The 13,098-nt window shown below is 38.6% G+C and overlaps 1 protein-coding gene across 1 annotated transcript in view; it reads right to left on the reverse strand.

Annotated features, from left to right (window-relative positions):
* Positions 1-13,098, reverse strand: part of LOC107559174 (leucine-rich repeat-containing G-protein coupled receptor 6) — a 91,888-nt gene that overhangs the window by 22,340 nt on the left and 56,450 nt on the right. Inside the window, exons 3-4 of the mRNA XM_016242921.1 lie at positions 2,592-2,663; positions 656-727 (exon numbers count right to left, since the gene is read on the reverse strand). Coding sequence (XP_016098407.1) covers positions 656-727; positions 2,592-2,663 — 144 coding nt within the window. The remainder of the gene's footprint in view (positions 1-655; positions 728-2,591; positions 2,664-13,098) is intronic.

Raw genomic sequence — 13,098 nt, forward strand, 5'->3', positions numbered from 1 at the left:
GAGCTGCATGGCATTTTTTTGTGATCGAGAATCCCAAAAAAAAAAGAAGACATTTTTCTGAAAAAAATTCTACTTGTTTCACTATTATACAGCCAAAGAACACCTGTTTTACCACTATCATGTGTGTCCTAAATTGCAAACTTGATCCTCCCTGGTGGGGAGTTCTTTAATGAAGGGCCTAATGGTCCTAATAGGCATATAAATAACTGGGCTTTCCTGCATCAACTCTAATAGAGAGAAATGCCAAGAGTTACCTCATGACTAGATTGCACTGTAGACCAAATAACTACTGCTAGAGACCTTATCTGATAGAGGGGTGCTAAATCGTTTATTGTGTGCTGTGCTTATGATGTAATATTTGATACACAATTCCTGATAATATAAAAGTTCCTGGACAGTTCCACTTCCATTTAGATTTATTTTGTTGTACAATGGGATCATATTCTAAGCGGAATAACATTTCACATGAGACCAATCTTTGAATCAAGTGTATCCATTTTATTCCAGCTGTTAAGCTTGAAGCTGTGGTCACAGCCAGGAGGTCTGCGCTTGGCATGTCAGCCTATCCAGTGTTGCTTTAATATACACCATTGTTTCATGTAAATCTTTAACAGCCCAAGTTTGCTTTTGATCACTTGAACTATGTGATACTTACAGAGAGAGCAAATTGGGTAATTCCCAAGGGTCTTCACTGGGCAATCTCTCTAACTGGTTATTCTGCAACATCCTGCAAAGATACCATAAATTAAAATTAGAAAGGTAATAAATTCTGCTCTGGTGAAAATTAAATATTTTAAAACACTAAATGCGATTGTAAAAAAAAAAAAATACAGATAATACTAGTAGTGGCAATGGCTGGCCTTCTCTTTGTATTAACGAAATGTATAGAAAAAAGTCACCACTAGTCAGTTCCATATGTGTTTCCTGGGTGGTATAGTTGAGCATTAACACTTATCAAAAAACAGACTAAAAAGGCCTTTTTTTAAATAGAGCATGTCAGTATGGCTCCAGGGCACAAGAGTTGTCCAGCTTAATGCTGATGAGGTTACCTGTCGCTGACATCAATCAGTCAGGAGATATGATTTCAGGTACTGTGTGGTGCACTTTTCAGTGGACAAAACCAGAACATGGGAGGGGCAGAGAGACTGAACAAGAGGAAACAGAATGAGGGGGAGAAACTGCTTGGGTGGGCCACTGAGGTCATGCTCACAGGACTCGTCGAATAAAAGAACGAAAGAAACAGGAAGTGGTAGAACAATGACACTGAGCTCTTTGAACAAAGCAAATTATTCCAACGCAAGAGCACGCGGCCACAGACGTTGAGCTTTAATTACAAGGCAGACAGCTTTATCATGTCCAATCAAATGAAACTCCTGACATTTGACCACGCAGCAGAGAATTGCTAGTGTTTGAAGGAATAAATACGCCTTTGTGGGCAGGATGCCCTTATCAAGGAAATCATGGTGCCACCATAGCCATTGTGAATCTAGACATAAAATATCCAGAAGTCTTTATGATGTTGTGAACAAGCCTCTATTATTTTGTCATTCAAATGACACAAAGTACGTATTTATCCCCCCCTGCACTTTCAGTTTTGTCATATTTTCACTAACAGATGCTTTTGATGTTACATTTTCATTATGTTTTTCATGTTGTTTTGGTTTATGTGATTCCATATTTAAATGTGATTCCGTCTGGCTTATTGAAAACTGAACATTAGTTTAAATGTCAGGAGGTCAGGTACTCGTGCCTCAGACAAGTTCGGTTGTTGAATAAGATAGTACAAAACACAACAGGGAACAGAAAGCAAACAAAGAAAATTTGTAACTATTGTTATACCCAACCCAATCCCTTTTTGTCGACATTGACCACTGAAATAAGATCTCTGACGATTACAATTATGTTGTTTTCTATACAAGGGAAAGGATATTAAATATTAAACTGAACTAAATTAAATTCATGTTCTCATTAACCTACTAAAATGTAAATCTAGAAACAGGTAAAGCAAGCATTTTTAACAACACAGGTACAGTTACTGAAAATGTATGGGCACATAATGAAGATATGAATAAGAGTTTTTTTTTTTCATTTTATGAAATTATTTAATGTGGCAATTTAATTTTAATTATTTTGTGGTGTGCAAAAAAAAAAAAAAGAAGAAAAACAATGTCACTGTATTGTTGAATGACAATACAAGGCACATTTGCTGTAGCTTCCAGGACGGAATGGAAAGGTGCACTTAATCCTATGTGGAAATTTTGAGATGCATGTTGGCGTGAATGAAGTTGTTCCATGCCTGGTCTTTGTCTGTCCTGTTCAATTCCATCAACTGGGTTTAAGTAAGTCAATAAAATTAAAATCTGTCAATAAACCATCAACAAACACCCATGCATAAAGAACAGCTCAGTGACCATTCACCGCAAAGCAAAACCTGAATCATCACCTGTCAGAAGTTCTGTTTCTAGTTTCGCAGTGTGTGACACTGCAACAAAAGTCTTTTTTTTCAGAATGAATCACCCTGAATGTTATTTTCCACAGAAGCATTAACTGAAACAAAAACACTCTTGCTCTTTCTGTCTTTCGTTACTTACAGGACTTTGAGGTTGTAGAGGCCTTGGAGCACGGGGCCAGGGATGTGTCTCAGGTGGTTGCCCGAGAGTCTCCTGTGGAAGGACAAAAGAAGTGGTTTGGTTCATTTGCAGTCCAACACATTGATGACTTTAACAGAGAGAAGAGAATCTGGTGAATTCATAAAGATGAGTATGCATGTGTGTGCGTTCAAGAGCTCATGGTGAAAACAAAAGTGAGAGATCTCTTTGCACAGCAGCTGGGATTCAGATCTCTCTGGCTGCTGGTTTTTACCGCTCATGTACAGAAATCTCTCTTTTGTATGGTCTCCAAACACGTCAAAACATTTTGAAAGCGGAGCCAAGATATGAATGCGCTCTAAGCTCCTTTTGCCTCCTGTGGCAACAAACATGTCATAGTACAAGTGAATTTATACACAATTGCCAAAGATAAAATGGTTAGAGTTGCTATTGAAGTGGAAAATGTGCTCAACGGTATGTTGTTAGACCTTAGTATCATTTGAGGGCCTCATAGTACAATCAGTGCACAAATTATTTGAGTTTGACATGTTTACTAAAACGCAAAATGGTGTTTTCAAACAAGAATATAATGTAGTCAGAGAGTTCAATGTCACCTGATGCCAAACAGACAGTCTTAAACAGAAATTGTTCCGCTGAGGTAATCATACACACATGATGTGTTCAGTGCCAAAAGTGGCCTATAGGCCCCCAAATCCAATTTTAGTAGTTTCAACAAATCATCCTTTAAATTATCTACCGAAATTTCAGTTGACCCCTTAGAAAATTGCTGTATAATGCACACACAGCCACAGCCAAGCAGAGCATCATGGCTGATAGCTACCTCTGAAAGTACTCGAGACACAGGAAAGACGTTCCCAGATAGAGTGAGAGCAAATTTCAACCAGCTGTATGCTCACCCATCCGGACTAATCAATTTGTTTATCAAACAAATCACTTAATAAGCGTTCATGCCTGTTTTTTCCTAGGTGGCATAGTTTGAGGAAAGTCTGTCGAAGCCTCACAAGGAGTCCTGACAAGCTAAACAGGACCACCCATACCTCCAGACTTCTTTGCCTCAAAGTTGCTCCATCCTGCCGGAGTAGCCTCAATCTCCTCGTGTACTCCAAACGGTTCTTTTTGTGTGACAAGATGAAAGTTTTGAGAATTGCTGCCAATGTTTAACATGTAAGTCAGCTTAGCTAATGTGATGGGTGTGACAGCTCTGGCAAAGCAACAACTGTGTTGTATACAGGCACATTGAGGGCCATATGAGCCCAGAAAGCAGAACGACAAAACCCAGAATTGGGTCTATGTCAAGGTCTGACAGATCACACTCCCTTATGCGCTCACACACACTACCGTCTTCCGCCATTGAGCCATGAAGTCTCTGAGGTTTTTAATGGCTATCACTTCATGTTGTGCCAGACCACACTCCCATCCATCGACTCTATTTCTGGTAAGACCGTGTGCCGCCACTCTTTCACAAACATTTGTTTTGCGCAGAGCAAGAGACAGAGGGAAATAAAGCAGGGGGATGGAGGGGCTGGGGAAGGCAAAAATAAAAGTGTCAGATTTGGAGGCTGAGAAGCTTAGCGGTTCACCCCGTGTAAATAGGCCAGTGACGGTTTCACATGCGTGTCGGATGAGGTTTCAGGCACGTACCACAGCAAGTTGTTCAGCTGAAAGCTCGCGCCAGCCCTGCGGTCAACTTTTATCCCTCGTTATAATTCAGTCATGTATCTAAACACTGGAGCTTTCTGCTTTATGTGTTCTCTCACATTACAGACAAACATGGCTTTAATGCTAATTTTCTTAAGCCACTTGTGTCAACATGTTGTATATTCTTCTAAGAAATGATGAGTGTATTGTTATGAATATTAGGAATGTTTGTAAAGTCTTCAAAATTGAATCTGGCCATGGGAACAAAATGAGATTTATTTAATATCTCAATGCAATTACATTTTGGTGCACTGTGTACACACAAAGACAAACCCAGTAGGATTTCGTCACTCAATGGAATGTATACACAAATTAGAATTTCCTTTCTGTATATGAAGTCTTTCTCACAAGATCAGTGGTTTCTGATCCTTCTTCTGGAGGGCCATTGCCACGCAGATTTTAGCTCCAACTTGCCCCATCCCACCCATCTGGAATTTTTTTCTTAACAGGACAATTGCTCTCCATGAGCACAACTGGACGCTCCTGCACTAGATATTTTAATGCAGGCTTCTGTTTGACATTGGTCCTTGCTTCAATTAGTTGGTGTTCAAATGGTCTTCTGAACAGTGGTGTGCTCTAGCAAATCGCAGTCCATATTTACTTGGAAAATCTGGTTTGAGTCATGTGAACTGGTATTATTTACAGTCAATACGAACCCAATCCATGCTAAATTGAATCTTTGAGCCTCTGTTGCAAAGGTAGCCAAACCTGCACCTGGAGGTCTACCTTACTGTTACATCACACCTGCCCTATATCATCAAGTAATCCTGAACACCTTTATTACATTCAGGTTTGTTTGTTTAGGGTTGGAGCTGAACTCTGCTGTAGCCCACCAGGAGCAGGAATTGCTACCTATGCTTTGTTGATAACCTAGTCACATTTTAGGAGTAGCATTTTAGTATTCTGTGCAGCTTGTCTCAGAATAAATTGCCTTTGGAGAATGAAACATTGGCATCATCTTGTTCTGAGTTGTTAACTGATAGTACTCACAGTGGTAGTCTCATTAATGATTTGGGCAGATGCTGGGGATCTACTACTACACCAGCGGTGCCCAACGTTGGTCCCAGAGAGCCACAGTCCAGCAGAGTTCAGCCCCAACCCTAATCAAACACACCTGAACAAGCTAATCAAGGTCACATGGTTACTAGAAAGCTACAGGCAGGTGAGTTTTTATCAAGGTTGGAGCAGCTCTCCAGGACTGACGTTGGCCACCCCTATACTACACATACTACCTCAAACCCAGTACAGCATGAAAAGAGACCAGTGGAGGCAGGACAAGGGGAGTGGAATCAAACTCAGGTTCAGAACAAGCAATCAAACCACGTGTGAAAACAGCCTAGAGACACTGCATTAAACAGAACCTCTTTGAACCCTTCCCTAATAACCTGTGCCAGCCTTACTAGTCTTTGCTCTGAGTCCAAAATTGTCCAAACTGCCCTCAACACTCCACTCCCCTACAAAGGATCATTGAATAGTGAGATTAAGGAAGGTGTGAATGAGAAAAATATGCTATTGGTGGCAACCATTTCAAAAGCTTTGATACATTTTGGGGTTTAGCTCTAAACTGATCTTCAAACCAAATGGTGTAAAACTGCTGGATGCAAGTTACACAAAGCGTATTTACTTGCTGTAGTGTGGGTTCTCCAACATCTGTCTAAATCAGACCAAACAATAAAAGTCTGCATCAGATGAGGTGTGAGCTGAGCTTTTTCATACTGCAACTTTACCACAGATGTTTGTTGAAATTAAGTGTCAGGACACATTTGGTTGTCAAAAAGCGTAATCACAACCTACTAACAGCTCTATTGTTGCAGTTCCAGTCCGTTTTTAGCATCAATTGCGACCTCATAAAGCAGCAACCGCATGTTTATTGGGAGTAGCTTACGAGAATCGCCTGCGTTGCAGATAGTGTGTGTAAAAAGGTGAAGGCTGGCCGTTGTCATTAGACCACTGAAAGCTGTGTTGACAACAAGCAGCACAAGTCAAAAAAACGTTGGAATGGCTGGTTAGTGTTAGGCCCCCTGCAGCACATCTGTATTCTGTTAGATGCCTCATTGGGGGCCAAAATACCGTAAAACTTTAATCATACTCGTCTTTTTTTACATTTTGGTTTGTTCGTGGAGAGGTAATTACAGTTGAGTTTCAGAGAAGAATTGTTAGCAGAGAAAGAAAAATAAGGCCTTGATGGGACTCATACTGGTTCAGCTCTTAATGTATTCTCATTTATTCTCATCTCATGGATGTATCAATGAGGAATTTGAATTATGAAGTGTTTTCCCTTATCCACATGGAATCTATTCCAGCAAAATAAAAAGCAAAATAAAAAGGGTAAAACGTTTTTCAGGTTTCAGCAAAACCTGTCATTCACGAAATCTAAATCCCACGCATAGCTGTTTATTAGCTGAAGTGCAAAACGGAGTAAATGATTGTTTTCAAACAGGTTTCCCAAATGCTCTCCCTGCCTGCTATTGGTTAAAAAACTAGTAGCGCTGTTTCAAAACTAACACTATTAAGCAATGTTGCTATGTTTAGCTGGGAAGGATGTTTAACTTATAAATGGTATTTTAACACTGGAAAAAAATGCACACTTTTCAACTTTAAACATTTTGGCAAATGCAATGATGATTGCAGCTAGCAATCAGTTTACCATATTCTACCATGTTGAAATCCATTCTGCAGATTTTCCCACTCAATCAGTGCGTACAAACATCAGCAGATTCCTTCTAGCCCTGCACATCCATAATCAAACTTTATTACAGATTTTATTAACATGTTGCAGTACGCAAACAATACAACTTTTTTTTCTCCTTTTTTGGAATAAAGCCTACATGATAAATTACTTTCATAGAGATAAATGGACACAGTGCCCTTGAGATAGCTTTTAAAGAGCTCACGTTCATTGTCTACCTATTAAATTCTTTATTTTTGCAATTTCCACAAGCACACTGCAAAACAATGGCAAATATAAACCTGCACAAACAGTGATTACTTAAACAAATTGCTTAAACCACATATGTATTGCATTATTGAACAATTGAATCTGAAGAATTCTGACTGGTGGAAATATCATTGGCTCTAAAAGCCTAAGAACCGGGTCATATTATTTGCAATATAGTTTCCTGCGATATCAATTTCACAGCGTGATGGAAAACGTTTCTATAGCTAAATCATTTTTGATTGGATCCTGGCCTGAGGAGGATCTGCAAATGGAAAAATGTACACGTTGTGACTGCACTTCCTCTGGCTTTGAAATCCGAACTCTCGCCAGCTCCCTGAAAGTGACCTTGTCTTCTCGAATATGTATTCATCATCACTATAAACTCTGCGCACAGCCCCTTTTGATTCTCTTGTAAAAAAAAAATGGATTGATTTTATGGCATTTACACAGATCTTTATCACAGTGCTCACGCTCTGTCCCATGTGGGCACTTGTGTGAGAAGGCAGATTTAAAAAAAATCCTGTAATATGTCTTTGCTGTCATACATCTCTGATAAGACTAACCAAAAATTTACATGTCAGAAAAACAGATAAGATTTAAGACGGATTCCCCATACCAAAATTGTCCTAACTTTGATTTCACAAGCCAGTGTTGTGGAAGCTACTTTGAAAAGTTATTTATGACTGTAGTTGGCTACACTACAAACTAGTAGTATTGACTAGTAACTAACTAAAATTGACTAAAATATTTAAAATTCTAAAATAAAAAGAATCCGTGAGGAGATCAAAAAAACATTCAGTCTAATCTGACATGAAGTGTCAGAGATATCCAGACAGTTGAAGTCATGGTGCAATGAACATCACTTCGACTAAATGCAGTATGTTACCATGTTTTGGTTACTAAAGAGAATCAAAATGAGGGTTGCTGTGAAAGGCGTTGATTGGATGCATTTCGACATCCAATCTTTCCAGGTGGCATTATCTTTGGTAAAGAAAAGATGTGAGAAGAGAAGAGAAGAGAAGAGAAGAGAAGAGAAGAGAAGAGAAGAGAAGAGAAGAGAAGAGGTTATCTGCAAACACATGGGTAGGGTGTGGGTTTTTACGTAGGTGCTAATCTAAGTGTGTTTATCTGCGTCTGACATTGTGACTGTAATATCAGACTGCTGTCTGATGAAAGACATCTGCACAGAGCACTCGATTTGCTGATATGTTGTTCTGACAATATCTACAGAAGAAAGGAGATTTTATCTGAAAGTAAAACACAGATGCAAATGTGTCTTTGAGTCCATCACATCACCTTTTAATAATTTAAGCTTGAAATTTAAGGGCTTTATGTGTGCCAAAAATCACATTTTACTTTTTCATATAGCCTATTAGTCATATTTAATGTAAATGTATCTCCTGCAATGACAAGATTAAGTTTCTTTATCTGGGATTGGAACTTTCAATACAGTATATACGATACATGCATTAGGTCTTAAAGTGACTGCAGACATAGTTGGATAGAAGCCCATTTCCACCACAGAATAAAATATTAATAAAACATTTTTATCTCACAATTTCTACCAATTCCCTAGTGAATATATTGCAATTTTGAGTTAGGATCTCACAATTCTGACTTTTCCCTCCGATTTTTATATCTTGAGTTTTTTCTTTGAATTTTGAGTTCACAGTACATCTCTTTTAAGGGGAGTTTAAATTCGTGCTCATCTAACCAATATTTTGTTCCTATTATTTGGAAGAATTCTTTACTCATTTTAAAGTCATATTCATGCCTTTCTGAATAAAGTACACTCTTAAAAATAAAGGTGCTTCAAAAGGTTCTTCAAGCGATGCCATAGAAGATCCATTTTTGGTTCCACAAAGAACCATTCAGTCAAAGGTTCTTTAAAGAACCATCTCTTTCTTACCTTTTTGTAATCTGCAGAACCTTATTTCGCCACAAAGAACCTTTTGTGAAACAGAAAGGTTCTTCAAATGTTAAAGGTTCTTTATGGAACCATTTAGACAAAAAGGTTCTTCTATGGCATCACTGTGAAGCACCTTTATTTTTAAGAGTGTATATGACTTACGAACACATTCCTAGTCATTATTTAGTTGAGCGATACCACCTGTTCACCACTTTCTCTGTCATTTTCCTTTATGACTGGGTGGCTTAAGTTTCTGACCATCCAATAGACATCAATGACGTGTAAACATGGACGATCCTGTGTCATGCATCTGACATCATAGACGTTTTACAGCTTGGAGTTTTGAAAGTTACGGTATGTTTTCATAGTACAAGCCTTTTTATCTCAAAAGATCAAGGAAAATTTGATTGCTTATGATACGACCCCTTTAAGGTTGACGGTGTGTGACTTCAGAGGCAAGCTTTGCAAACAGTGCATGACTTAAAGCTACCATTGGCTTACAGCTAGACCACGAAAAAGAAAGTACGATTTTTATCTCACAGCAAGTCAAATTTCTATACTCTTTCCCAGTGATTTTGGCTACATCACAAATTAGAGCCTGACAAACTCAAACAAGAGCCCGTTTGATCTGCCTGATCCAGTAAAACTCTTTAAAAAATGTTGTACAGCCATATTTTTCAGATAGAAAAGTTACAGTGATGTGTGTACCGAAAAACGAGGCCACGTCATTGCGGATACAGTAGAGTCTGATATTAAGCTCAGTCATTAAAGCAGATGGAAGCTTTTGTTCTGATGACTGTAAGCTTCTCTGTCCTCCAGTCTGCAGTCACTGCAGTTATCCTTCATTAATTACAGGATATAAGACAAACCCAGAACTCTGAAGATGGTTTAATCACGCTTCACTCGTGAGTGTTAAATGAATGCTTAATGACAGGGATTAAAGATCAATGAAAGATTTTTAAAAAAGTGAATTAAAAGAGAAGAGTGGGGAGTGGTGCACCCCAGGAGATCATCTGCAAAAGCAGGTGGGTGGCAACCTCCAATCTAGTTATTTATTTAGCTTGAACTGCGCAGTGACCATAGAGATTAGTAACCAACCTCAGGGAAGGGATGTTGTTAAAGATAATGTGTTTCTCTCATTATTGTGTCAGAGACATAACAGTAATACTAAAGGTGTGTTCAAATGACTGGCTGATATTGTACATACTTCACCATGATCCTTTAGTTTAAATATTGGTGTAAGATGCAAGAAATGGCAATTTTGTGGTTTTAAATTCACCCGTAATCCATGAATTGATAAAATAGCAACATAGAAAAAGCATGCATCTATGTACATTGCTGCAAAACTCCAAAAACACACTTTTACAAATTATGATTGCAATGGGAAGATTTACGATTACTAAAGACTTTTTTTTGTGCAGTTCCGTCCACAATGCTATGTTATGACCTCAAAACATGTTTGCAATACTAAACTAATACATTTTGAGATTTTTGTCACTCCATTATTTGGCTTTTCTGATGTAGTAAACTTGCTCGGTAGGTCACCTGGTACAGCACTGCACTGCTCGAGTACGAGTCCTGTTAAACACGAGTCAAAGACGTGTAGAAGCATGTTAAAATCACAATTAAAGTTACTTCAGAAAATGTGTTTTTATGTCTTGTTTGCTTTTTTTAACACTATCGGTTAGGTTCAGCATAGGGTTTAGTTTAGGTTTTATTTTTCAATGGGATAGAGCAATAACACTCACTGGACATTTCGCTAGTGAACTGCTGTGATACAACAACCAACATACTGAAAAGTTACCAGATTCACGTTCATCTGTTTCAGATAAAGTGGTTTTAGCGCTACTGACTGGACATTTCACTTTGAAAGTGTCAAGAGACACTTGCAAGAAGCAATTTAATATCATTTTGCAGAAATGTTGCCACAGGTTCGTTTTTCCATTTGAGCCTGAGTGGTCAAATTCATGTACCATGAATGCACCGCAAGTCACTTAAGCATCGTCCAACTGTGCTGGCTACAATAATAAGTTCCTGGCGCCTTTCTATTGAGCCATTATGTGAAATTTAAAGAAACAAGTTCCACCTGCTCTGGTTACGGTGGCCATAAACAATGATTCTTCATAAATAGATTTAAAACTAAGGATAAAATTGAATTAAACGTTACAGAGATGCACAGCGGAAACAAGTGAAATCCTGGAAATCTTGGGTGTAAGATATCTAAATACAGTAGTGTCAGTTCTGGCGCTGCGCTGAGCTCTGCCACAAACATGTTTCATTCTGCATGTCTGCTAGGTGTGTTTTTAAAGGACCTATTTATATTCATAAGAAGTTTTCGTTTGATGTGTGTAAGGAGACTACCATTCACTTTAAAGGATTTCTGCAGTTATACTTTCCAGCTAATAGCAGGGCTTTGATTTATTTTGTGGCAGCTCGATGTTTATCTTACTGCCGTGTAAAGCAGACACTGTGTCATGTTCATTTTTTGCGTTTTGCGCAAGGTGTTATTTTAACTGCGTGTCATTGGGCCTTCATGCTGAATATATATGATCGCGCATCTGTATTTGCTCATCTGCTAGGCAGAAGCTTCCTCTGATGTGAAGACAGCTTATTTCTCTGTGTGTGGTTCTCTGTTTTCATACTGTAAGTGTGTGTGGAGTGTAGAGCTCATCTCTGTGATCACTTCACATTGATCTGACGACCATCACATTGAACAAGACATGTTACAAATTATTACACTGAGTCCGTGCATGTGCTCATGTGTGTGTGTGTGTGTTGGGGGCTTTGTTTGATGGATATAGCAACACAGGCTGTGTAATTTGCTCCATATGAGTGGGGCTGCTGGTTGGGTTCTGGTTTATTATGGCAGGACAGAGCGGGGGAAAGCATCCAGCACTCTGCGGTAGGTGACTCCAGTGCTGTCACCTGCACTGACAGGCGTCAATCAAAATGATTCACCACCACCTCCTTCAGGGCACGTGACCACGTCCTTAGAGAGAAAGGAGGGATTTTGTTCGCCCACAAGGCCAATTTGTAAAAATGTGTAATGTAAACAGCTTTTATGAAGATTACAATTTTGGTTTGTAGATTTTGACAGATTTAATAGCTTTATGACTTTTCTAACCGAGCTGTATTTGGAATTGTTATTTTTGCAAATGTAGATTAAAGCACAGCATGGAAACATCGAATTCTGTTCTCTTCATTCCAAACCTGTGTGCATTTCTTTCTTCTGCAGAGCGCAAAATAAGATATTTTGAAGAATGTGAGTAACCAAAACGTTTTGTCATCTATTGACTTCCACAGAAGAAAATCAGTCATACAGGTATGGAATAACATGAGGGTGAGTAAATGATGACACAACTGTCATTTTTTGGGGGGTGAACTATCCCTTTAAAATCAAATCCACCATCCTCTCCACACATACCAGAGTTCTGAAAAAGGTTTATCTGTCTCAAACTGTTTCTCGTTACCTAGATTTTCACTGCAGCTGAAATGTAAACACAATTTTTTGTGTGAAAATACACAAATTACATGTATAAACATACACCAAACAGATGTGAATTCCAAACATTGTCAAGACGTGATTTGTGTGTTTTTGCTGTGGTTTGTGTTTAGTAAATTTGCTGAGGACCCCTCTGTATTTCTTGGACAATTAAGATACACCGTCATTTACCTCCCCTTGTAAAGTAAACTATGATGTACCAATGATTTCTCCACTCGAAGCACAGTTGTACTACTGTTCGTGTCCTCACGAAGGTTGTTCCGTCACTGATGAAGCCAAGTTTAGGCTTCTGTTTATTGCTGTTCCCCGTGAAAATCACCAAAAATCAAAACAAAACTCGCAAGACTAATTCTGTCTTGTCTGTCTCTCTGTCTTTGTCTCTCTTTATTTTTCTATCTATCTATCTATCTATCTATCTATCTATCTATCTATCTATCTATCT

Source organism: Sinocyclocheilus grahami, unplaced genomic scaffold (assembly GCF_001515645.1).
Source record: "Sinocyclocheilus grahami isolate Dianchi unplaced genomic scaffold, SAMN03320097.WGS_v1.1 scaffold676.1, whole genome shotgun sequence".
NCBI lineage: Eukaryota > Metazoa > Chordata > Actinopteri > Cypriniformes > Cyprinidae > Sinocyclocheilus > Sinocyclocheilus grahami.